Source organism: Myotis nattereri, assembly GCF_964212035.1.
Source record: "Myotis nattereri genome assembly, chromosome: 16".
In the NCBI taxonomy this organism is placed as follows: Eukaryota; Metazoa; Chordata; class Mammalia; order Chiroptera; family Vespertilionidae; genus Myotis; species Myotis nattereri.
The window spans coordinates 38,061,387-38,089,071 of NC_138091.1; the positions used below are offsets into that span (position 1 = coordinate 38,061,387).

Below are 27,685 nucleotides of genomic sequence, written 5' to 3' on the forward strand. Positions count from 1 at the left end.
CTTTAAGTGCCTTTTACCTCCTCCCTACTCTGCCTAGACGTGCTACCTCCTTTCCTTCTCCCCAGGCCTCGCTTCTCCGGACTGAATCTAATCTACCCACCAAGGTTCAGCTCCAACATCCCAGCTTCATGACGCCTTTCCTGGCCCCCTCCCTCCGGCAGTTCCTAGGACCTCTGTGAAGCGGTCACAACATGCTCGTTGCGGAAGTTCTCCCTGCCAGGCTGTGGGCTCCCTGAGGGCCAGTGCTATCTTTTTCTTCTTTGGGCCCATTGAGTATCTTTCACAGACCAGGTTCTGTAAACACATGTTAAATTAAGTAAAAAAGGGCAAAGTCTTTAAGCTCTAAACTACAGGAGAGAACAGACTAATTCTTATGTTTGGCTAAGTAACAAACAAGGCAGGACACCGTTGTGCCCAATACAGCGGAGGCTACTTCTAGAAAGTAAGACTTGGAGAAGATCAATTTAAAATAATACAGGAAAAAGCAAAGCAGAAGAATGAAGTGTTCTTGAGGCAAAAATGTCCTGCCTAGGAATACTGCCACTAAGGGATCAGCCTTAACACAAGAGTAAAAATCTTATCGAAATCCTTCTGCACCTTGTTGATTTCCATCTTTGGACAAAATCTGAAATTGTGAAATTTCAACAACTCTGATTTTTTTTTTAAGCAGTAAAAGACTTACACAGGAATGAGAGACGGTACAGATAACATCCTGTAATGCAATGCCCAAACCCAGTTCTACCATCTTCTTGTGGCCACCGACTTCCGAGAGCTGGTCCTTTCTGTTGCTTAAAGCCCCTGCTGATCCAAGCAGGACCCCGCCAGGTGCGGCAGGGCAGTCTGTAGTGCCTCAGCTGCCATCCTCTATGGATGGTAATTAGGTTTGCTGCGGCACTGACAAGATGACGTGTGGCCTCTGACACAGGCCCCTGTTTTCCCATCTAAAATACTATTTGGGGACATTTTATTAAGGAAGGAAAAACACTTGCTGTGCTCATGACAATAATGAGTCACGGATTAGTGACGGAAGAGAACACGCTGGTCAGGCCCTCATCTCGGGCCAAGTGAGGATCATTACTGGACAGAATAACAGAGATGACACGGAAAGCCCCAAATCCCGGGATTTGCATGGCTTTACCTGGGAAGACTGCATGGGAAATCGAATACAGTTTCCCAGCTGTAGGACTCCACTATCACCAGGAAGACAAGACCATAAACTGTGGGAGATTACGAAAGGAGAAACAGGTCCGGTCTTTTACTTCCCTCCATGTAGAGAACCAATCAAGTGGCCAACTTGGATGAATGTCAAATCTTACAGCCCTCAATTATCCCAGCCTCTATAAAAGCAAATGAGTCATTTGCGGTTAGAGAAGATATCTTCTTGTAATTATGATTACAAGATTTTAATTATTAGAACTTAAAAAATTTAACGCGGCATGTGTTTTGTAAAGACCAAGCCAGAACTATTAATAGAAAAGCCTAGAGCTCTTTAAACATGAAATCTGGACAGAAGCAAACAAAACAAAAAACACACAGCCCACCAGTGCCTCTTCAACTGATGTACTCAGCAGACAATCACAACCTAAGCTGTAAACATACCTTTGAGCCCTATCCTCTCCTTGACTCCATTATCCCTTTTTATTTTAGTAAATAACATATAACTGTTTTTCTCTTTTTCTGGAATATGTTTCCTGGAAGCAGCAGAGCACATTGAACATGTCACCCAAAGACCAAATCCAAATTACCTTCTTTCAAAGTCCATTTGATCGAGCCTGTCCTCTTGCTGACAGCGTGCAAACTTCCATCCAGGGTTGACACAAACAGCAAGGTTTCAGGAAGCGTCACTGTGCTGGAACTTCCAAAAATCTGCCAAGAGATGGAGAAGAACCTTCCTGGTCAACATGATTCTTCACCTGGGGCCTGTACCACCAGAGACCTCCGCCCTGCAAGTTTCTCAAACCCACCAGCTTAGAGATGAGGAAACTGAGGATGGAGGCCGAGGCTCCCATCAAGGGCGCCTGTCTGGACAACAGCTGCGTCAGGACTAGGACCCAGGCCACCTATTCTCAGTGACAGTCCTTCCTGCAGAGGGACTGGCTTAGGACCCAACATGACAAGGACAGGGATTTTGAAATAATCCCTGAGGTAGAAAGTACGCTCACCTTTTTAACTGACTTCCTTCTCTTAGTTATATTTCACTTTCTAAAACTTGGCCATCTTGCAAGACTGATAAAGAAGAATGCCAACACACCCACACACACCCATACACACTTATGAAATTTTAAAGGGCAAAGAATTAGGGGGAAATGTTTAAAGCAAAATAAGGAAAACAGCTCCCATTCTATAATGAGTTTGTGTAGTAATAAAGCACCAAGATTTCAAGAGACATGTTATCAAAAATGCATAAAAAACATAACCCAAATTACTCCTCACTTACACTCAAAATACAATTTAAATTAAAATGCACATTTTATGCTCAATGAATTAAAAAAAAAATTTTTTTAAAGAAACTAGCCAAAGGTAGTGAAATTCACTTGGTGGTGGTGTTAAAAATGGTTAGTGCAGTCTTCCTGGAAAGTATAAACGTGCTCATATTTTTGGTCCTGTAATTCCATGTCTATATCCTTAAGAAATAATTCCAGATACGGAAAAAGCTCTGTGCACAATGATACTCATTATATCCCATTTTATAAATACAAAAAAAACAACAACAAAAAACCCAACCTAGAAAGGTCTGAATTTCCAATAATATCTAAATGGCTGAAATAAATTATGACCCACAATGAAGCATTATGTAATCATTAAAACAGCATGTGGAAAAGCTACAACAATACAGAAAAACGCTTATATTCATTGTCACATGAAAAATAAAGAATCTAAAAATGTTTTAAAAATACATTTTTATTGATTTCAGATAAAGGGAGAGGAAGAGAGAAAATCATCAATAATGAGAATACCTACCGGGTATCAAACCTGCAAGCCCTGACCGGAAATGGGTTGATGCTCAACCACTGAGCCACACTGGCTGGGCTGAATCCAAAAGTTAATGTAACTGTGGTTATAATTATACTGGACAGATTCTTTTTGTCTGCCTGTCCTCTAGCTTTGCTAGAAATTATACGTACCCTCATCCACACAGATTCCATGGGAGCAGCCGTGTGTGTGTGTTTGTGTGTGTGTGTGTGTGTGTGTGTGTGTGATGTGCAGGTGATAGCTGGAAGGTTTCCTAGGAACATGCTTTTGCGATATGGGCCCATTCAGCAATGCCATCTTGTAATGAGCTTGTCTCTTCTTTTGTCTCTATATTGTCCTGCACATTAACTGGTTCCTGTAGCTGTTGAATTAAAAACAGGCCAACTTGTTCATACTGAAACAGTTTGAATTTTGGCACAAATGTTATTTTAAAAAATATGGCTGGCTTTTAGCATGAACTCTAAAAGCTCGGGGGATTACTCCCCTGTGCATAGGAGTCTGACCCTCAAATACCTGGTCATTCTTGGTAAGAGCCAGGATGATGCCCAGTTAATCCCTTAAAAGGGAAAGCCCAGTGGCTCTCTCCGGGACAGTCTGAGGTGGCAGGACAAACACTCCAGCCCCTGCATTCCTTTTCGAGGGGGCGACACAGCTGCCAGGACCTAGAACTCATCTCACCTCCTTTGTGCCTGGCCTGGAGGGGGAGAAGTTCCCCCTTTATTTTGTCCAGAGCCAAGGCCCACTCACCTGGATGGGAGAAACCACAGCCAGCCTTATCGCTCCTGCTGAGCCTATTCTCCGGGTAAAGCCTTAAACCCGAGGAGGAAGGGTCTGCTTCTAATTCCACCTTTGGAACTCGGAAATCAGTTTTAGTTAGGTTGGCTAGAACAGTGGTCGGCAAACTGCGGCCCCTTGAGTGTGGCTCTTCCACAAAATACCACGTGCGGGCGCGCACGTACAGTGCGATTGCAACTTCGTGGCCACACTCAAGGGGCCAAAGAGCCGCACGTGGCTTGCGAGCCGCAGTTTACCGACCACTGGGCTAGCAAAACAAGCCTCAGGGGTGATGCCTGCCCCAGCTGGAATCAAGAGGCTACGCACACCAGCTGTTTGGTGTAGTTAAAATTATTTTAGGCCACAGGGGATAGATGAGGACAAGCTTCACCTAGACCTGCTCACACCTGAAGCAGAAGCGTGCACGTTGCCCGGAGCATCTGGCCTGGAGAACAGTGGCCCTACAAAGACCACCGAGGCTGCAGCTGAACAAGACGGAGGGCTGCCTCCCATTGGAAAGGGGATGGGTTTGCAGCTTGATGTGGGATGGCAGGATTATGTTGGTAGGGGCAGTTGGGGAACTGAATAAATGAAAAGACCCAAGCATGCCTGGGGGCCAAGAGATAGAAATCCCTGCTGAGCCCCCTCCACCTATCAAACAGTTACCCCAGGAACTGCCCTTTTGCATGCTAGGTCTTGTGATCACACAAGAATTGGGTTGAACTCTCTGGATAGATGAAATGGTGAGAAATTAAACTTGGGAGATTTCATTGAATATGTTTTCCTCCACGTGAAAAACAACTGGATGAGAGAAAGACAAAGGCAGAAACAGAGAAAGAAGCCGGAGAAGAAGAAAGCGGAAAGCCTGGGAGGGTGCGGCCCACGTCCACCAATCCTCAGGCCTCGCCAAGTCCCTGTCTTTGGGCTCAGAGACACCCAATCCTTACAACTAATTCCCCTTTGCTCAAGCTTGTTGGAACTAGGTTTCTGTCACTCACAGCCCATACAGTCCTAACACACACACACACACACACACACACACACACGCATATACACAGAGCAAATGAAAATATACAGAGAAAAAAAGATGAAGAAAATATTGCAAGATTTTTGCCATAGCCTTTTCTCCTCTATTTTCTAAATTTTCTATAATAGGATCACATAATCAGCAATGAATTTTTCATAAGACAGGAGATGGACAAGTTAGCAGGTGGAAGAGAGGCTAGAATTTAAAGGAGCCTCGGCAAGCTCCTAAATCCCAGGTGAAGCGCTTTCCATCTCAGGACATGAGGCAACTCGACCACCTTGGATCATTAATATCCACCAAACAAGGAACCAAAGCTAAGAAGCACAGAGCTCTCCTGGCAAGACAGTGTGCTTCCAGAATAGAAGAGTTTGTTGTTGTTTCAAAGCCTACAGTACAATTACAATGAACTAAATGCCCCCAAGTACATTTATCACATATTGAAAGGGCTAATATTAAATAAAATATTAATAGTGCTGCTTCGCGGCTAGCGTGGAAACAATAGCCAGCTGCCTGTCTGAGCTGCCTGGAAACCACAGGAAGAGCAATTGTCTATGGTTGGTTGGTGAACTGAAATAAAACACTAATCACCTAACTAACACCGTCTTTTAAACATCTCAAAAATACCAGCGTGGGCTAGACGTTGGATTTGGCAACTGAGACTGCTGACTGTTAATCACAACGTCCACAGTGACATCACAAACCCCTCACAACCGGCAGGTTTTTCTCTTCTTTGAAGGCTCTCGGCTGTTTCAAATTAGAATGTCCGGGAGCCCCTGTGACCAGTGTCATTCTCTCAGAAGGCAAATGAATATGACAAAATGTCTGGCTCTTCACCCCTGGCATTTTTTTGAAGCATGCGTACACCTGCTTTCAATACAGTTGCTAAAACTAACATGAATTAAGCTTCTATATGCCTTTGCAATACTACGCAGAGCTGCGAGCTACGTGTATCTGAACATCTACACACATGCTTCCCAGTAATGAACTTGCATTCCCTGCACCCAGGCATGTCAGTCGCCAGTGCTCCCGTTTCCCTACGACGGACGAAATGGCAATGGACCCTGCGGTCACACTAGTTTCCGGAGCCTGACAATGGAAAGACAATGCTGATGCTGCAGACCTGCGGCAGGCTGACTACCTGGAATCTGACTCATTTTTCAAACTAGTGAAATATATATTCCTGGTTTCCATGGTGACTTCTAAGAAGTAGGCACAGTAACACTGCAGAAGGTAAGAACGACAGTGGTGGGTAATCTGGTCTAACCTAAAACTACACGCCCATTAGCTGGTCGGTCCTCATGGAAGTCTGACACACATTATCTCACACAAGGCGACCCCAAGATAATTCTAGGAAACACCCAGACTGATGACTAGAGGGTTGGCAATTCAGGGCAGAAGATGCTGGGGAAATGGCTGCTGGTCAGACGGCTTATTTCACTTGGGCTGGGTGAGTGGTAAAGCAGTCCTCACTGCCGGCCTGCTCCATCAGGACGGCCTGCTCCATCAGGACTTAACGAGTCTCCCTCCCGTGAAAACCAATGCCGCTGCCGGGCTGCAGCCTCACGTTCTATGTTCTGATTATAAAGCAGCTACACCAGTTCTTAAGATGCACCATCCACTTTACCTTCACTGCAAAGACCTGGAAGCAGCTCCCAAGTAACTCACATAGATGATTAAAAGGTGGGTTGCCGACAGTTTCATTCTCTAATATTCTAAACTTAGCGAATTGTTAGCTGCTCTTGTATTAACTCCTTATATTTCAGGTTAAAAAAAACCCAAAGAAACCTTTTCTAAAACGAGTTCTGAAATAACTTTGTTTAGGAAAAAGTCTTTGATAAAGAGAATTATGGACACAAGGGGCGTGATGTGTTTAAGCAGCACAAAAACAAATGAAACAGCCTCTAGCAAAAACCCACCCATTTCTAACGAGTACTTGGGGCTGGTCAGGCCAGGCGGCGACTTACCCATGGCAGGAGGAAACCACCACCAGAGCCCCAGGGCTTGGTTTGCTGCCCTGCCTGTCACTGAAGTGACTGCTCATCTCCATCCACCCTCCGCCCCTCAAGGAAGAATGGCAGGGAGCCCACTGCCAGCCGCTCTAAGATCCAGGGCACAGGAAAGGCCAGTGCAACTCAGGATTTTCAGAAATGCTGCATTTTCCAAAGAAATGCAAGTCTTAATGTTCAGACTCACATTTCAAGAAAGAATCGGTCCATAAGCTAACTGACCACCTAATAACAAAGGACAGAAATAAGGTTAATAAAAATAGCACAGAACTCTCATCTAGCAGTCAGTGGGAAGAAGTGGTGCCATGCACACGTGTCGCATACCCAGCTTTCCAGAGGGATCGAGACCTGATGAATCTATTTACAAACCTGGTGCATCCTACCCCAGGCAATGGGGGTACATACACCTACAGAGGCCTCTCCACTGGGAACAGGAGAGCCATGCACTTCTCAGATGGCATACAGATTGACTGAATCAAACCCAAGAAAGTTAAATTTACATGACAACACTGTAGTGCTAGTTTAGTAGAATAAGTAAAAATAGTTAAAATAAAAATCTCTTCTGTGAATCTTCTCCCCTTCCTACCTCCACTCCAACAGACCACAGTTTCTAAAACAACATCAGAATCAATCATCTGGCTGAGAAAATGGTTTTCCCCCCTTTTGGGAGAACTGCACTGACCGGGATTTGTTCAGGGATTTTTTTGTGTGTGTTGTTTTTCCCCCCAAATAATTTTTCCTCTACTTTCATTGGATTACTGTTATAGTGCATAATCTAACTTTAGTTTTATTTATTTAAGGCTAAGAAAACCATTTTTCCAAACCAAACTAGAAATCTAACAAGGATATTGGCATGTTTCCATAGAATGTCAATACACAATGTAATGTGTACCTAAATTCCTGGAACCTACAATCTGCCATCAACACCCAGTGTGCCTTCTACAGTGCAGGGGCTCCTGGCCAAGGCTCAAATTCACTGGACAGCTGGCCTCAGAGGTAAAGCAAAGTTAAAGTGACCTCAAGTTCATTTTGGTAAATGAATACTACACATTATGGTATTACAGGTAATACTGTACTTAAAACAGGTATGCAAGTGAGGGAAGGATTGCGTAAGAAAGATTTCCAAGAAATTTTGTTTTATACTTAGAACACAAGCATTCTTGAGAAGATTTAAAGCTGCATGTCACCCAATGTGGAATAATAGATTTAAAATGGATTAGAATGTGCTAAGGAATCAAGAGCTTATAATTATTAACAGCAATAATGCTCGGAGGTGAGAAGGGCATTGTTCTCCTGACTTTAATTAGTGAAAGCCACAGGATGGATGAGCTGATTTTAAGAGATATCAGTAAAACACTTTTTGGCTACCAAGGAGAGAGAGAGAGAGAGAGAGAGAGAGAGAGAGACAGAGACAGAGACACAATTTGTGCAGTAATATGTTAATTCAGCAGGAAGTACCCAAAAATATTATTCTGTAATATAGTCCTTGGCAGGCAGTAAATGATATTCAAAAAAGGACATATGTGTCTACAATTCTTCTATTTGTAGCAATAGTAACTACTTCAGATTATAAACTTCAACAAAGCCTGGCTATTTGTGATTCTGGTGGCTTTACAACAAATACCCAGCAGAGTACTGTCATTCTAATGCCATCTGATCACATAGAAGACTGTGCCCAATGATGGCCAAAAAGCTGTCTAGAATTCACCAAAGCAGCTACGACTAAAATCAGTGCCAGTAAATGCCAGTACACGCCCATTACATAAAGATCTCTTGTTGGAAAATAGAGCCCACATAAGTATAAGCCTCAGACTGATCAGGAGAGTGGGCTAAACAAAGACTACTTTTGAAGGTTTCTTATGTAAAGGCCTGTTAGACAGACATATCGAAGATTTTTATTCTAATCACACCCTGCTCTCCAACCCCGAACTCATTTACACACCTGACCCAACAGTAAAATCCTCCCTTCCAATTATGGAGATGTCTATATAGCCATCTGACACAGTGACACAGAAAACTCATTGTCTAGTTTCCTGTCTACTGAATTGGGATAGAGATTAGAGGACATATAAAGAGCTTCCCAGACAAGAAAAAGCTAAAGGAGTTCATCACCACCAAACCAGTATTACATGAAATGTTAGAGTCTTCTTTAAGAAGAAGGAAAAAAAAGACAAAAACTATGAGCAATAAAATGGAAATAATTACATATCTATGAACAATTGAATCTAAAAAACAAGTGAACAAGCAGAACAGAAACAGACTCATAGTTGGGGGAATGGGTGAAAAAGGTGAAGGGATTAAGAAGCACAAATTGGTTGTTAGAGAATAGTCATGGGGATGTAAAGTACAGCATAGGGAATATAGTCAATAACATAATAACTACGTACGTATGGTGTCAGATGGGTACAAGATTTATTGGGATGATCACTTATTAAGTTATATAATGTCTAATCACTGAAACTAATATAATATTGTATGTCAAGTCAACTGTAATTGAAAAATAAAAATGATTTAAAAAATTTAGAAAGCCTGGTAAAAAGAAGCTAGAGAAAAAAAGAATTAAAACATTGATGATACTAACAGACTTTTCTTGTTTAATTTTGCCTATGTTTTAATGATTTCAGTCTATTACTAAGAACTAGTCCAAGTTCTGTTATACTTCATTTACTTGAGTGTAAGTCAGCAATAATCCATCAACCAAATACTAGTTCCTTCTAACCAGCCTATCAGCTGTTAAGTTTCCGGACATTAGGTCAATAAAGGTAACCATGACATTTGCTTTGGATGGGAGTCAAGTGTCTGCTTGGGATGCAGTAAAGGGCAAGGCCTAACTGAACAGCTCTGTGTGGTTTCCAAACTAAGCAACTGAGGGAGTAAAACTAGTATTGGTGGCCATTCTTGTGTGGTGTAATTAACCACCATCCAAGACAGTTACAATTCTTTGGTTTAGGCTATTCCTTTAACGGGTCTGATAAAAGGTTCCTCATAAATTCACTTTATTCCTGAGCACAAAGGTATACTAGTTTCACAACAGGTAAATATATTTCACCCACTGGTTTGGGAGCCCCAGGCTGTGTCTAAGTCCAAATAGCCAGCTGTTCTGTTTGTCTTCATGGTCCCTCTGTCATCAACTTATACTGACACCATGGGAGGAGGAAATACATTTGGGCATGAAAGGTGCTCTGTGGTCAAGGAAACAAGCCCTGTGCTTAATGTGGTATCAAATCCCTAAGGTTCCTAAGCATTTTATTATTTATGAAAACTAAAACTCAAGCTTTCTCGATCATTTGGTGGTTGAGATTTAGAATGCGAGTATTGCCACTACTATGCTGTTGTCTTCACTAAAAGGCAACAGTAGCAGTTCAGATCTTGTAAAAACTGAGAAATCTAGTAGGCTCATTTACCTTAATGGGACAGCAGCATCATAAACAAACTAAACTAATAAAGGTCAGACTTAGACTAGTAATTCCTACAAGAAGACAAATTTGATCCTGCAGTTAAACCTACTGTTAGGAAGTCCTCAAACAAAAACCCTATGGGGGAAAAGGCTCGATTAGATACCAAATTTTTTAGTCCTGATAATAGCAACTAATCAGAATCTGTCAATTTTGTTCTTTACCCTTAGCTGGGGATTTCTTTTGGGGGAAGGAGAGTGGAAGGGGTCAAGTAGAAAGTGGGTAAATGCTCTAGTCCAGTGGTCGGCAAACTCATTAGTCAACAGAGCCAAATATCAACAGTACAGCGATTGAAATTTCTTTTGAGAGCCAAATTTTTTAAACTTAAACTATATAGGTAGGTACATTGTTATTAATTTAATTAGGGTACTCCTAAGGCTTAGGAAGAGCCACACTCAAGGGGCCAAAGAGCCGCATGTGGCTCGCGAGCCACAGTTTGCCGACTACGGCTCTAGTCAAATAAAAGTTATCTACAAACAACTGCATTTATGACATAATTGCCATCCATGCTTGCCAGATGTTGCCAAGCTTCATAAGAGAAGATACTTGGACTTCCCTTGTCAAAATCCCCACTGTTTGAAGTCCATTTGAGGATTACCTACTTCCCTATTGGCCCAGTCCACCATACTGCCTTCCTGTTGCAAATGAGCTAGATGGTCATTAAGTCCATATGGCTCCATACAACACAGATCAAACTGTAGAACTGTTTACAACTTCTGGAATATATAATTTTAGAGATGAAAAGGGCTGAAGAGATCACCTTACCCAACCCTCTCATTTCACAGAAGTCAAGGCCCAGAGAGGTGAAGTGACTTGCCCAAGGTACCACAGACAGTTAACTGTAGACAGAGGACTGGAACCAAGGTCTCCGCCTTTCTGTCTGGTCCCTTGCCCACTGCACCACACTATAATTCCAATACTTTAAATCATGGTTCTCTGAGAACCGTAAGCTTAAATTATTTCGGGCCTGGAGCTCCCCTCTGAATCCTGCCGGAGAGGATGAAGAACAGCACGCTGCCCTGAGGGAAGGGGGGGATAGGATCTTTTGGAAGAGGCCAAAAGGTAAACTGTGGATTCTACACAGACACCCAATATACCAAAAGGCACTGCAAATTATACAGGGTGGGGTTTTTAAAAAAGTGTTCTGGGTAAAAATTCCTGAGATCCCACTGTAGATCTAAGTGGGTGGGAATACCACCACAGAAAGTCAAAGGCCTTAGCCACCATAAAAGAAATCCTTGTGATACATTTATCCAGCCCAGTACTAATGGTTTTCTTAAAAATGCTCTTTGATGATGATGATGATGATATAGTAGCCTCTGCCAATTCCTTTGATGAAGAAAGTCATTCTTCCAAGACCAATGCCAAGGAAACACACATTACTGATTAGCACAGGACAAGTCCTTCGAACAGCAAAGACCATTTTAATGACCAAACATATGCTGATGAGCCTCAAGCACTAAGTCAGGACTGCTTCATTTAGCAGGATATATGCTCACAAAAAAAGGAAACAGGGGTCTGAATATTAATTTTTTCATGTGAGAAAAAATCTTATGCCACCAGGTTTCCATAATTTTAGCATAGGTTTCTATTTTCTAGGATCCTCTGAGAAGCCCATGTAAACATCTCTATGCAATTCTCACACATTTGGGCAGAGATAGGAAATGATAAGAAAATGCTTGGAAGACTGTGTTGGCACAACTCAATCTGGAGAGGGACAAGTGACGGCTGAGAACAAGAGCAGGGCAAGAGGACTGGCTGGGACCAAGCTACGCCGCTTCCTCCAGCTTATCAAGACGCAGGCAGGAAACAGAAGCAGAAAAGAATGCCCAAGAAGGAGATAGCAAGCCTCTGGGTTCAAGGAAGAAGCCCTTCCAGGGACCAAGGAGAGAGGAACTCCCTCCTGAGAAAGGAGAAATGGCTGTCCAGGACAGGGATGGGGGAGGGACGCGCTTTTACAGGACACACACTCTGTAGCCAACAGGCTCCATTTTCCCAGAGATCGCTCTTCCTAAAGTTACCATCCTGGTCAGGCTTCTGCCTCGTCTGGAGGTCATCCAATCTTACTGCCAATTTCTCCAGGTTAGAAAAGCAGCTTACATGGGCATCTGAATTGTGGGGGAGGCTGGCTAAGCTTCCCAATCTGTTTCTCCTTTTGAACAACATCTCTTTAACTGCTAAGACAGTAAAATAAATATTGAGATTTCCAAAGACAAGAATTATGTAAGTACCAGGGAAGACATCTTATTGAAGAAATTGGTGGGGGAGCCAAAGATACCATCGGAAAGTAAACAAAGTCAAAAACCTGACTATCCACTCTGACTCAAACCTCAGTTGCTACTCATCTCCTCCCCTCAGGGGCAGACAGCGATGGTATATGGAACAATTAAGAAAAGATTAAAATGGTTTATGATGTTTAAAAAGGAAGGATTTTTTTAAAAAAGAAGGAAAAAAAAATAACTGCTGAAAAGATTTTTACCAAACGGTACTACATTTTACATTCTGGATTGTATGTGATTATCTGAAAACACTCTAACGTTTGTTAAGCTTCAATGAAGTATAATGTGATTGTTAGAAGGGCAGACTCTGGGGCCAGACCACCCTGGGGAGTCACCTTGATTTTCTCACCTGTAAAAAGGGAATAATAATACTTCTTTTTTAAAAAAAATATATTTTATTGATTTTTTACAGAGAGGAAGGGAGAGAGATAGAGAGCTAGAAACATCGATGAGAGAGAAACATCGATCATCTGCCTCCTGCACATCCCCCACCGGGGACGCGCCTGCAACCCAGGTACATGCCCTTGACCGGAATCGAACCCGGGATCCTCCAGTCTGCAGGCCGACGCTCTATCCACTGAGCCAAACCAGCTTCGGCAATAATAATACTTCTTGACAGGATTGTTGGGAGAGTTAAATGAGTTAATATACATAAAGCTCTAAGAACAATACCTAGTACACAGTGAGTGCCATATAAGTGTCAATTATTATGATGATTAATCAAGAACTGTGCAAGACACTAGGATCCAATCACAACAAGAGATCTGATTCCTGCCTTTGTGGAGTTTATGATCTAATAAGGGACCATAGGAGTCAAAGAGCCAGACAAACAAAATGACAAATTGCAGTAAGTGCTATGAAAGAGATATACAGGGACCCATGAGAGCATAACAGGAGAAGCCAAGTTGGGGTTGTGAGATCAGTGTCAAAGGTTTTCCTCAAGGAGTGACCTCTGATTTAAGATCTAAAGCAGTGGTTCTCAACCTTGGCTGCACATTAGAATCACCTGGGAATCTTTTTAAAAATCCTGATTTCTGGGCCTCACCCTCCGGAAATTCTGTTTCTTTGTTATGGGGTGGGGCCACAACATTAGTAACAACCAGAATTTCCAGAGGATGTGGCCCAGAAATCAGGATTTTAAAAAGATTCCCAGGTGATTCTAATGTGCAGCCAAGGTTGAGAATCACTGATCTAAAGGAAGAGGGGGAGGAAGGGAAGAATTTCCTGGGCAGAGGGAACAGCCTGTGCAAAGGCCCTGAGATTGAAGATAATTTACTGTGTTTGAGGACCTAGTGGGCCAGTGCTACTGGGAAGACAAAGCAGAAAGGGCAATGGGACAAGGTGGGGCTGGGAAAGCTGGCCAAAGCCAAGTGTGTGCTCATCCAGCGAGGCCACAAAAATCAGAATCTTCCCTGCGTGTCTTGTTACCTATGCAGCTCACAGAAAGAGAAGGAAGAGGTGCTGTACACATCCGTGCAAAGCAAATATGGAAGAAACAAATGTTCCCCTAAGGCAGTGATGGTGAACCTTTTGAGCTCGGCGTGTCAGCATTTTGAAAAACCCTAACTTAACTCTGGTGCCGTATCACATATAGAAATTTTTTGATATTTGCAACCATAGTAAAACAAAGACTTATATTTTTGATATTTATTTTATATATTTAAATGCCATTTAACAAAGAAAAATCAACCAAAAAAATGAGTTCGCGTGTCACCTCTGACACGCGTGTCATAGGTTCGCCATCTCTGCCCTAAGGTGAAGAACACAAGACACAATCTGTGTTCACACCTAGGTGAGTCTTCCCTGGTGTTTTATTTTATACCAATGCTGGACTGACGCTGGTTTACAGCTGAGTATCACACACCAAAACTTCATGGGCAAGTTGAGTAGTTAGACTGCTGTATGAAGTATGGCCTATAAAGCAAACTCCAACACAAAACCTTTTATGAGACCCTCCTCTGAGGGACTTCTCTGACCAGCCTCCAGGCACAGATTTGGAGGCCCAAAGAGTGGAACATGCCTCCTCCTGTTCTTTTTCCACCGGGTGCTCCATCTCCCCAGTACCTGCAGTCAATTCCAGGCTCCTGTTGCCACAGTAAGAGTAACCATACAGTAAGGCTGAGTTGTTGGATCACGGTCTCGCATTACTCATGCAGGCTGACAAGTTATCAATCTCCTCTAGGCACTCCCTGTTTCACACTTCTTCCTGTTGGCTGACTCGTCTATGTCCAACTTACTTGCTAAATCACTTACTTCAACCCCACTCCCAGGACTGGACTCTCTTTTAACCTACAGATGCACAGAAAGAAGGGCCCTGTTACGTATAAGGTCCTGGAACCCCAAGGCTTATAACACTCCTGCCTTCAAGGAGTTAACCATCTAGCAGAGAAACTGTACAACACAAGGGGAAATATGGCAGGTTCCATAACCCGCCTCCTGAAGGCTGGCCTGGCAGTGTGCCCAGGCCCTGTCCAGGGCGATTCCCTACGATTGTGAGCCCATACTCCCCTGCTCAGGCCTGCTTGTCAATCCTTGGCCTATCCTGTGTTCACATAATTCCAAGTTAAAAAACCAAAGTTCCTCAGGTATCCCCACAAGCCTGGCACATGCTCGACAGGTGATTTTGGGTGAATAAAGCTGCAAGATGAGACTGGGAACAGGGATATATGTTCTGGCTCAGGCTCTGGGCAAGTCATCAAATTTCTCCTGCCATCAGTATATGATTCTATGAAGGAGGAACACCGAGTTGGAAGCTCAGAAGTGTGATGAGCTATGATTTACCAGGCCCTCATCTCTCCTCAGGCTTTGCTGTAGATTCTTCTCCCCCTAACTGATCAAAACATGCCAAAACCCACCTGAGAATTTGAGAGAGTTTAGAAGTCCTGATGCCTCTGAACACAGTCAGCCCCAATCCTGGTCTTTCAACATCTTGGCGTCTCTATGTATCTCAAATTATTGCAACATTGGCAATTAGTAATAATCTGATTCACTTTAAGGTTCAGGGTGGGGAAAAGAAATACCATAGAAATCAACCAATAATATGTGGGAGGAGGTAGGTTACTCCCAAGGACACATGCTGTGGGCTATAAAACCAACCATCTCCTAAACTGAAAGGGAGATCTCTATTCTTCTCCAAACCACAAATCAGATAAGTGATTGAACTTTACTCCAGTTCCAAAAGCCCCAGAGATTTCCAAATACTGAACCTTCAGATCAAGATGTCTTAGGGTTGGTTTTAGAAGCAACTGTGGTTTGGCTCCCAGTCAGTTGAAGAGCAAAACTACAGATAATCTTGTTCTTAATCTCTTATGTGTAAAGGAAACCGTTTTCTTCTTGGTAAAACAAGACCACTGCAAGCGGAAAATGAACCCTAACAGAACTAGAGGATAAGGCCACTAGATTGTTCAGAGGTCAGCGATTCCCCGAAACTGGCTTTACATCTTTCATGCAGTATTTGAATGTGCCCGGAGATCTTATAAATCCTTCCCCCATGGAAGAAACTACTTAATGTTCTTTGAGTAACAACTGAGGTCGCTGAGATAACTGGCTGGCCATGTCCCGCACCTTGCTGTACCGCCAGGCCTTTCAGCCCGCACCTGCTGCAAAGGCCTTCGGGCTGCGAGGCTGAGAAACAGCTATCCAGTTCTCACAGAAAAGGGGAAGGTGAGTCTCACAAACTGTCCCCTCCTACAATCTGCTTCCAACACACACATTCTCACCCTGATAAGAAAGTTCTTTTTTGTTTATATGCTTCATTCTTGTACCTTAACTATCGGACTTACTCCTCCCACACATTTCTTCCACACCCACACCACCCTGGCTACTTCACTCTGGCTACAGAAGGCTCTCTTAAAACTCAGAGATTAATTTCACCTGCAAGGGTGCTGCAATGGGACCTGGAAAGTAATACTGTTTTTATTCCTTAGGCATTTTGATATATGGAGAAGGCAGCAATAAGTAAGCTAAGTGTCACTTTAAATAATTCTAAACATTGTGTAATTCAATAAATGTATTTGAATGTAAGGCCAATTATTAGTTAAAGTTGTTTTTTTTTTTAAATCCTCCCCCTTGGATATGTTCTTATTGATGTGTTTTTTTGTTTTGTTTTTTAAGAGAGAGGAAGGGGCAGAGAGAGAGAGAGCAACATCAATGTGAGAAAGAAACATTGATCGGTTGCCTCCCATATGCGCCCTGACTGGAAATTGAAGCCCCAACGTTTTGGTTTACGGGATGACACTCCAAGCAACTGAGCCACCCGGCAAGGGCAAAGCTGATTTTTTTTTTTTAAGCAACTGGAATACTCACCAGTCTGGAATGACTTGCTCTTTTAAGAGTTGGGCAATATTGGACTATATTAGAAACAAATACAATGCTAGATTCTCTATTCCTAGTTCTGCTGCTAACCAGCAGGATGTAGCGATCCCAATTCTCTAAAAGATAAGCCCAAAGCTGCCTCTAGGCCAGGCCAGGGCTCTGTGATATTACAGGGCACAGGTAGACACATCTGCTCTGTCTAGGATTAAGGTACAGGAATTACTTAACGGCCTCAATCTGGCTGCACATTAGTCACCTCGGGCTTACAAAAATGTTTTTTAAAGAAAGGATGCCAGCCTCCATGCCTAAAGATGTTGATTTCAGTCACCTGGGGTGGGGCCTCCGCACAGGGTTTTTACAAAGCTCCCCAGGTGACGGACTCAGCCAGGGCTGAGAGGCACTGCCTCGAGTCACACATTCCTGGCTGCAGCTGGGCCCCTTCTTGCAGGTGTTTCTCTCGTTCCTAGAGGCCCCTCAGGAGTCATGGGCCATTGGCTTTAAGAGAAAAGATGTCTGATTTAGTTTGGGCAACAAACTCCTCTGATAACTGTAGATCAATGGCAACATCAGGTTCTCTAAAGATCTGATGGCACTGTTTGTTCAGAAAATGTATGAAAAAATTCAGTTTCCATGACAAACGCTCCTGCAGCCTAGACAAACAATTATTTCCCCACTGGAAACAGAGGGGGGAGGGGCAATAATCCACCGGAGAAAGGGTTGGTTTTGAATTATAATTATAAATTAGTCTACTAACTACGGAAATCATGTTTAATACCTAAGACGACAACCCTGGATCAGGGTTCATTCTTTAATAGTGAAACATCATGCTGAGTGAAAAATGAAAGTGACTTGGAATAATCACCACCCATTTATCTCCTGGGGCTTGGCAATGTTAAAATTAATCTTATTACTGATATGAGGAGCCCAGCGAGAGGGCACCACACACTACGGGTCGTGTCCATCCAAGCAAACATCCTGGAAGCCCCTGTCATTCTGTAGAAAGGAACACTACCGATGAAATCCCATTAAAGAAGATAGATTACAGCTAAAGCAACATCTTCCTCCCCCCCCCAAATAACCCACAACCCACTTGCCCGATGATAAACAGCTCCTTGTTTTATTGGTCTTCACAAGACTCCAAGAGGCATTCCATCAGTACTTGCTGAGTGCCCACTACAGTGAGTATGGCCGACTCACCATGCCAAATGCTAGATGCGAAGATAACAAGGCAGGGTCCCTGCCTTCTAGGACAGACCAGCAAGAGAAGTGTGACAGCCCCTATCCCAGGGCACCTTCTTGGTCCTTCCTCTCTTCCCTCATTACCCTCTCCTGCGACCCACCTAAGCTAACCTGAGTCCCTCCATTGTGGTCCAAGGTCCGCTGTGTCACTCCCTCTCCCATCATCGCAGACCTACTCCCTGGTGCCAGAACTGCCTGGGAGGTAGGGGCCTCTGCAAAGGCAAACACCCAGGCCCAGCTTGATGATGAGAGTTCTGTCTCTTCAGGATTCCCTGAGGAAGGTGACTGCACTATGGAGGACTGACTTTGGTTCAAGGCTTCTCAGACATGAACTTTCAGTTTTGCTGTTTCAGAAACATTTCTGGGTGAGATCTTACTGATCAACGTGCACCTGCGTAGATATTATTAGACTTCACGCAAAGAAATGAGCTTAAACTGTGAATCGGGTTTAATCTCTCCATGATGGCCGCTAGATTTGGCTCCAGACTTCAGAAGTTTTGCTGGAGAGTCTCAGGTGAAGGCAGTGTTTCCGACTCTAGTTGCATCTTTCCTACTGAAACAAAGGGCAGGAGGCTACAACTCTTGTGGGAGGAACAAGAGCCCTTATCTGAGCATTTTCCTGAAGCTTACAAATCGGTCTTCTCTTGCTGGTCCTTGGTCCTTCTCTAGATCCTGTCTGTCACTGCAACATGGCTGGGTCACCTCCTCAGGGTGTGACTGGTGTAGCTGGACTGATTTGTTCTAACAAACACACCAGAACATAAGCACTGCAGGGAGTGCTCTTCAAAGGGAAGCAGGAGGATTAGGTTCAAGGCTCAGTTCTGTCAATGACACATGACCTCAAGGTCGCATGACCCTCTCTGGCCTCAGCTTTCTCATCTGTCTGCTCTGGGCAGTGATCTTTCAACTTAGGGAGGGAAGATGATGCCTGAGAGAGGGCGGTATATGCCGCAAACACCACCCCCGAAGGTTCTGATGTGCTCCCACTGTTACTGACATGCATCCTGTTCCTTATGTGGGGATGGAGTGGGGGGAAACACTGAAGCTCACTGCATTAGACCAGTGAGATCCCTGCCAACTGTCTAATATACTCTGATTCTAGTTATCTTGGGAAGCATTTATACCTTTATGCAGCTGTGCTCCTGTTGCTCACAAATATTTCTGGAGTTTTCTGGAAATTCCCTTCAAAGAATATACCTGTGAGTCCCCTACATGGTGGAAAGTCTTTAGTTGGTTTTTAAAAACAACCAAAAATCCTATCCAAGTGTCCTCAGTAACTTGTGCAATCAAGCTGACTAATAGTTTTCACCAAAACTTCAGTGTGAAGCACATGAAAGTTATATTCAAGCACAGATCGGAAGGAATTGGGAAATGTTTTAAGTTGTGTAAGGATAATTGGCTCAAGAGTAAATATTTGCTCTTTTAGGGCTCCCTTTGTGTTTTAGGTTGAATTATTAAACTGATTGACTACATCATTAAATGAAGTACTGAAAAGTAAAACAATTTTAAAAAGACTAACTTATAGGACGTCAACACTGACTCTGAAGGGGTGATTACGTATTTTGAAAGAGACAACATTCCTTTGGATGAGTAAGTTTAGGTATGTTTGTGGGAAAACAAAACAAAACAAAAAAACACCAAAGGCACGATGGTATTGTCAAGTGGCACTTTAATCTGCCCAGGAAATATAGCTGTATGGACAAGCTGTATGTTTTAAGAATAGCAGCCTCCAAAAGGCACAACCAATGCATCAATTATCGACTTACCAATAGTCTTGAAGCAAAACTGTAAATGGCCTCACAACCAACTATAGAAAGAATCTTGTCTCCAGGAGGCAGGCTACCCAAAACCAAACCTGCAGATGACCCCAAGGTATCTGAGGGTGCTCACGGGAGCCACAGCTGCTACAAAGCTGATCTGAAACTGCTGCAGACCCAAGGGCCCTACAAACAATTTACTGAACAAATCAGAACAAAACATTTTCTCAGTAGCTCTTGGTACATAAAGAGTCATCAATAGACCAAAATATAAGCAAAATACAATCTAAATATTTTTCATTTGACTTAAAATCCATGCTGCTAAAACAGCTTACTTTAAAATGGCTATTATAAACCCAATTTAAGGCAAGTTTTGTGCTTTTTAAAACATTCAAAATAGTTTGGGGGCTGGGGGAAGGAGCTGTAAAAGATTACATTTGATCAGCAAATTCCAATTCTAGGAATTTATCCCAAGGAATAATTAAGCAGTTAAGATGCGTTCAAGCCCTGGCCAGGTGGCTCAATTGGTTGAGTGTCATCCCATGCACCAAGAGATAGGTAGCTCATCTGATTGCTGGTCAGGGCAGGAGGCAGCCTAAGGATGTTGATGTTTCTCTCTTACTGATGTTTCTATCTCTCTCTCCCTCTCCCTTCCTCTCTCACTAAAAACATATTTTTAAAAAAGAAAAAATGGTTTATTGCATTGTTTATAATAATGAACATTAAAAACAGCCTCAATATTCTACCTGGTTGAATAGTCAAATTATGGTATATCCATTCAGAGAAGTATTACGCAGAGAAGTGTTACGAGAATGACGTTGCAGAATTAAATTTATTAACAATGAAAGAAAGATCTGTGATATGTTCCAGTTTGGGGAAGAAAAATATTACCTATGCAAATATGTGCGCAGAAAAAAGCATCTGGAAGTATATATATCAAGGTGTTAGTAAATTAGCCACCAGGGAAATGCAAATCAAAACCATAATGAGTTACCACTTCATACCCACTAAGATGACTATAATCAAAAAGGCAGATAATAGCAAGTGTTGGTGAGAATGTGGAGATATTGGAACCCTCCTACATTGCAGGTGGGAATTAAAATAGTGCAGCTGCTTTAGAAAACAGTTTCTCAAAAAGTTAAACATACAGTTACTATATATATGACCCAGAAATCCCACTCCTAGGTATATACCCCCCCAAAATGAAAATATATGGCCATTCAAAAATGTGTATTCAAGTGTTCATAGTAGCATTATTTATAATAGTCAAAAAAGAGAAACAACCCAAATGTTCCATCAACTAAAGAATGGATTAACAAAATGCGGTGTGACCATATAATGCAGTGTTAACAGCAATAAAAACAAACGAAGCACTGATACATACTACAACCTGGATGAACCTTGAAAACATTATGCTAAATGAAAGAAGCCAGTCACAAAAGACCACATGGAATGATTCCATTTACAAAATTATTTATTTGCCTGTCTCAGAGGCTGTGAGAGATGGGGAGTGACAGCTAATGTGTATGAAGTTTCTTTGGGGATGATGAGAACATTATAAAATTGATTGTGGCGATGGTTGCACAATTCTGTGAACTGTACACCATTGAACTGTACACTTTAAACGGGTGAGTTATATGATATGTGAATTATATCTCAATAAAGCTGTTAAAGTATTAATAGAGGTAATATTTGGATAGTAGGATTATAGAAAGTTTTTTTTTCATTTAGACTTATGTATGCTTTCTAACTTTTCTACAATGAATATGACTATTTTAAGGGATTAAAAAAATCTTCGCATATCATATAGAAATTTTCCCATGTTATCATTCAGGAAGCACTAAACACATAAAAGATTCGAAAAAAGGGAAATAGACCTTTCCTTATAATAGTGGAAACTGCAAACAATCCATATGACCTCAGCAGGGTGACCACTAGGCAAAGCAAGGCTTAGTACCATGTCAACCCTGGTCCCCAAGCCAGGGCTGAGCACAGAAAGCTCAAATGTTTTGTCATGAGTGATGGTTTACTAAAGTGCTACTAAAAGTGACAAATGCACTCAGAACATTTCCTAACAGGTTATGGGAAACATTCTGTGGGAGCGAGGGAGGGAAACGAAACAAAAATATAAACACATATTTTTACACTGTTGTATTTGCTGGGTGTTTGCACATGTCTAGATGTAACTTAAATTTTTAAAAAGGAATGCAAGCTAGGAGCTTATGATTACCTTTTAAAGTTCTACTTTCCCAATCCATATCTAGTCTCCTGTAAATATCTCTGAGAATGTGTTGCTCTGTGGCAGGTTACCAAACATGGAATATAGCAAAGATAAAGACAAGGGGAAAAAAAATTGCCAGCCCCTGGGAAATATATTCAACCCGCATGTTTCTTATTCATGGACTGTGATTCACCACTGTTTAAGCCAGCATCACACTCTAATCATATTGCTAGGTTACAGGTCCCAAGTTATTTGTGCATAATAAAAATGGAATCCATTTGATACATTAGGTTTTTCTCCCCTATATCATCTCTTTAGGGAGAACATTTGATCATTATAAAACACACACAATACTGAACCAAAAGATTACTTTGGATCCCCAAACCAAAGAGGTTTCCAATGATTCTTCGACCTGAAAAATGGAGTCAGAATCTGAGACAGGCAAATAACTATCCCCCAGGCCGACGCAGGTGGTGCTACTCCGTCCAGACATGAAGAAACCTTTACGTAGCCCACTGTCCTATACGCTGGGATATGGTCTGCCGTTGAACTCTCTCAAGAAGACTTCCCATACACTTTTTCTCCTTGCTCTGAGAAGCTATGCTACTGTGGAAAGCCCGGTGGTCAGGCAAGTTAATGAAATGACACACAAACACATGTGCACAACTACAGTCTCATCTCATGATTAGCAGCCCTGATAACATGAGCTTAATGAAACATTCTCCTCCTGGCCCCAGAATAAATACTTGCTATCTCCTATTAGGATAATTCATGCAGGTGATAACTATCAGGATACATGGTAAGCGAGGACATTCCGAGTTAACACTCGTGTCTCAGATGATGTTCTCAGTGTGTTTCTGTATTTACATGGTCCTCAGTTCGTGGGGACGTTTTTTATTCTGCTCTATAACCAAAACACTGGTTTTAATCATTATGTTGTACACCTGAAACTAATATAATATTGTACATCACTGTAATTGGAAAAGAATTTTATTTAAAAATAAAACCAAAACACTGAATTAAAAAATGATATCCTACATAATAAAAGCATAGTATGCAAATTGTCCCCTCTACCAGGAGGTTGTCTGGGAGTTTGACCAGGGGGCCGGGCAGGCCAGGGAAGGGAGGGAGGCCCCGGCTGGCAGTCCACAGCCGCTAGGGACCCTACCAGTACACGAATTTCGTGCACTGGGCCTATAGTATATTATAACGGAAGAAAGTATTTTGCCACACATGCTACAGACCTCTTTGGTACTCGAGAGAAGGGGCACCTCAACACGGGAAAATGAGGACTACATGACAGCGATGATGTGACAGCAGTGATGTAACACAAACCAACGTGAGGTACAAGATCCAGGTCTAGGATGGAGGGGAAAACTCCCTGGATTAACAGTCTCAAATCCTTACTAACACTGGTGTTATTGCATTTTGATCTGAAAGCCTGGAGTTGCAGCCCATGATGAGTCAAGGTCTGGCTCAATCAATCACAAACTGAAAGAAAAATCACAGTATTGCCTCCAATGCTCTAGTTCAGGGGTGGGCAAACTTTTTGACTCGAGGGCCACAATGGGTTCTTAAACTGGACCGGAGGGCCGGAACAAAAGCATGGATGGAGTGTTTGTGGGAACTAATATAAATTCAAAGTAAACATCATTACATAAAAGGGTACGGTCTTTTTTTTTTTTTTTTTTAGTTTTATTCATTTCAGGCCCGTGGGCCGTAGTTTGCCCATGGCTGCTCTAGTTATATCATCAATCAAAAAGAAACAGCATCCAAATATGCTCCTTGCAGACGTATGATATAAAAAAAAAAAATGAGAGAGAGTAAAAAGCACCTGTGTTGGGGGATTCGAGGGGTAAGGAGAGTACATTTATCATCTATGAAGTGCAAGGTGCCTTCAGGCATGTAAGCATTTTAGCTGTCCCCATTGTACTTACAGAAAACAGAGTCTCTAAGAAGTAAAATAACTTGCCTGAGGACACAACTAGAACTCAGGTTTGTCTAATTTTACAGTCAATGCATTCTACACAACATCACTGCTGCCTGTTTTTTACTGCACACTTTGCAATGGGTTTCGTTTAGAGTTTTTATGTAAAAATTCTCACTACATTTGGGGATAGAAATTTTTACTGTTAGATAATTCTGGGAGTGAAATTCTGACCTTTTACCTAAAAATGTAGTGACACTAAAACATAACCTTTCAGTATGGGTCTGGAATATTTTACCAGGAACTCTGAGACGTTTGGATTTCTAAATACAATTTGCAAATATTTACATGAAATGAAACTATATTCCCAACTAAAGCTAAATAGTTATTTGGGGCTGTTTAAGCCTATGTTATTCAATAACTAAAACACTAGACTCCAATGAAAGAACAGCATGGAAATGTGTGGCAAAGAAAACCAATACACTTTGGCCTTCATTATTCGAAATGACCAGTTTCCCTGCCATACATATGGTCATTCTCTTATCTGTGAACATATGCCAAGCAGCATATAGCCAATCCACCATATAGCGTTGAAGTTCAAAACCTGAACCTAGTTGTGAAAGTGGATTTTTTTTCTGAAATTAGAAGAAAAACTTAAATACACGGGTTCTAACGTGAAGTGTGCACAAACTTTCCTTTAAAAAACAAAACCCGAGTGTGAAAAAGGTAACCTTACATATTATTACAGCTGTTTCCAAATCCTTGTTACTCCAAGAGCATGGAGCATTATTTACCTAAAATGCATAATCTCCAACGAGTTCCCGCTGTGGCACTCAGGTACACACATGTCAGTTTTCCACCTGGACACCTGGCACATGATATCCACATTAAAGAGTACACAGTGGAGATCATTAAACAGATCCTGCACCGATGTACCATACCCACATCCTGAACAGTATGTTTTTTTAAAAACCACTCGCTAGGTTCTTCCAACCAGAAGAGGGAAAAAAACAAGTGTGTCCACAAAATGTCCTCCCAGCCGTGGTGCCCAAATCCACAGCCAGAGTAAAAGGTCTTAAATAGTTAAATAAATGTAAACCAGGCGCTTCTCCCCCCAAAAAGATGAGAAGACGTCTCGGACAGCCCCCCAGTGTTCTCACAGAAGGAGACAGTCTTTGACTCAAAGTTCGGAAGCGGTTTCGCCGCTGTCCCATATGGGGTCTTAAAAACGAGCCCAATTCCCACAGCTGAACTTGCTTCACGAAGTCTTGGTGCACAAAAGGCAGCCTCCTGCCTCACCAGACCAAGGAACCTGCAAGACAGGTGAGCAGGGTCCAGCGATCGAGCTCTTGGGTGGAAAAGCTCACTCTCTCGCAACTGCACTCGTCTCCCGGAGTTCTCGCGTATTGAAAGTTCCAACCAGGATTATAAACGCAAGGCATTCCTTTCCCCTCGGCTACAGGGCCCTTTCGGTCCGTCCCCAGCGGCCCCCGCAGGCGGAGCCCGCGCCCACTTGTGGGGAGGGTCCGGCAGGTGGCCTTCTGGAGACCAGGGGTGCCACCCGGGCGACACAAAGTTGCGCGCAAGGCCGCACCGAGAAGCGCTGCCCGGGACACCGCGCTGGCCGCGAGGCCCTCCGGGTGGCGTGCGCCTCGGCGTGGCTGGCCGCGGCCGCCACTCGGACCAGCCAGGAGGCGTTCGCTCCCCGCCCGGCGCTGCCTCCTACGCGCGTCTGGAGCCTCCGCCGGGGCGCACGGGGCCTCGAGCCGCCGCCGCTGCGCTCCCAGCTCAGAGCCCGGCGGGGCCCCGAGATGTCCCCCCATCCCACGATTCCCGGTCACTCACCCTGGAGCCGGGCAGCAGCAGCGCCAACAGCAGCAGCAGCAGCAGCCGCCGCCGGGCGGGCATGGCGAGAGCTCCGTCCCGGCTGCCGGCCCAGCCAGCCGGCTCTGGGGGGCGGTGCGGGAGGGCGGAGGACGGGGCGGGGGCGCCGCGAGGACAGCGCGGCGGCGGCTGGTCTTCAGCGAAGGAAGAGCTGACTAGGCGGCGGCGGCACCCCCATTCCCGACCCTTTAAGCGCCGGGCCGGCGCTTCTTCCGGTCGGGGCGGGTCCGGGCTGGGGGCGGGCCCGAGACTGGGCGGGGCCACCGCGGGGGCAGGGCCAGGCTCGAGTGTGGGCGGGGCTGGCGCGGTGGGCGGGGCCGAGGTCAGCACAGGCTGCTGGCCGGCCCAGGTCCCGCGGCTGGCGTGGCTGGACAGCACCAGCCCAGGCGTCCGCATCTAGGGGCGCCGGGCTGTCGAGGCTGGGAGCATATCCGGGTGCGGGGGGAAGGCCGGCAGCCTCGCCACGCGGGCGCACCCCTTCCCCCAGGAGGTAGGAGGTACCGCTCGTCCCTCCGAGAGACCCCTTGAGTCAGACTTGATCAGGGGAAAGGCCAGGAGACAGGCGGTGCCGGCTGCCCAGAGCCCCCGCTTGGTCTTCCCGCCGGCGCCCTCCGAAGCGAGGGCAGCAGCTGACGGGGGGCCAGCAAATCCAGCGCTTCTGCCTGCGCCCGTGTCGCCGACTCCACAGCCCTGGGGTCCTCCAGCTGCCACTCAGCTAGTCGGAAGGCCTTTCTTCCTTTTTCTTTTTTCCCCCTCGGGAATTCCCCCCTCCAATCATGTCCAACAGGCATCAGTTCCTTTCGGAATAAACCGTGGCCAAATCACTTGCCAAAAATTATCAGTTCCAAAAAAGGAACTCACTTCGGCTGCGGGTGGCATGGTGTTCACGTGGCATTTGCATCTGTGACCTCCTGAAGCTTGGGATGACACGTGTCACAACTCATCGGAGCGAGTGGGTGTGTTGAGGTCCCAAACGAGTTCTGTTTTCGGGTTGTGGGCTATTAGCCTAAATTAAAGGGCCCAGCAGCTGTGTGGTCACTGGGTCCCATGCTGCCCTCCACTTGGAAGAGGAGACAGAGGAGATGTTGTTTGTCATGAGTCAACCAAGAGTCGGAGCAAGACACGAATAGATCTCAGGAGAAAAGGGGTAAGTCACTTCTCTAATTTTTCCCAACCAGCTCATAATAAAACCTAAGATTTTTCAGGGTTTGGGGAAAGGAGGAAGCAATGAAAGAGAAAACAGCAAAGCAGTGGGGGACTGGCCCGGGACCTGGTCCGTGTGCACTGTGGACCGACCCGCCCTGACCGTAACACAGGCATGTCTGAAGTAAGCAGCATCCTGTAAACAGTTACCCATTCCCAACCCCTACTCCGAGGCCAGTCAAGGGACTAATCAACCAATGCCGAGAGTCCAGAGCTGTTTGAGTCTTGGCCACTGTGAAAGTGGTAGACACGTTTTGAAAAGTGTTATCTGCACGTCTAAATGCAAACAGAGAGGTTTGGGATTGGCGGGGAGCTGGGTTAAAACAGAGGCTGCTTCACTCCCGAGCCGTGTGGCCAGGTGCCCAGGGAGGAGCCCTTTAATGCTTACCTGCCCGGCTTGCAAGCTGACAACAGGATCTGTAAGACCACATGCTTGAGTTAGGAAAGAAGTTTGACTGAAAAAACACCCCTTTCCCATGCCTTCTCCTCTGGTGCCTTTTCTCAAACAGAGGAAGTCTAGATGGGGGAACTTTCTGTACTGAAACTCTGGCAGCCTTTGACAATTCAAAATGTCACTGTGACCTTGTAAGCACCAGTGGACGAAACACAAAGGGGAATGCTTAACC

At 44.1% G+C, this 27,685-nt stretch overlaps 1 protein-coding gene across 1 annotated transcript in view; it reads right to left on the minus strand.

The window, feature by feature from the left end:
- ERN1 (endoplasmic reticulum to nucleus signaling 1) overlaps positions 1-25,880 on the minus strand; it is a gene marked incomplete at both ends in the record, with an annotated part of 65,146 nt that extends 39,266 nt beyond the window's left edge. Inside the window, 2 exons of the mRNA XM_081108951.1 lie at positions 1,746-1,866; positions 25,818-25,880. Coding sequence (XP_080965077.1) covers positions 1,746-1,866; positions 25,818-25,880 — 184 coding nt within the window. The remainder of the gene's footprint in view (positions 1-1,745; positions 1,867-25,817) is intronic.
- Between the last annotated feature and the right edge of the window lie 1,805 nt (positions 25,881-27,685).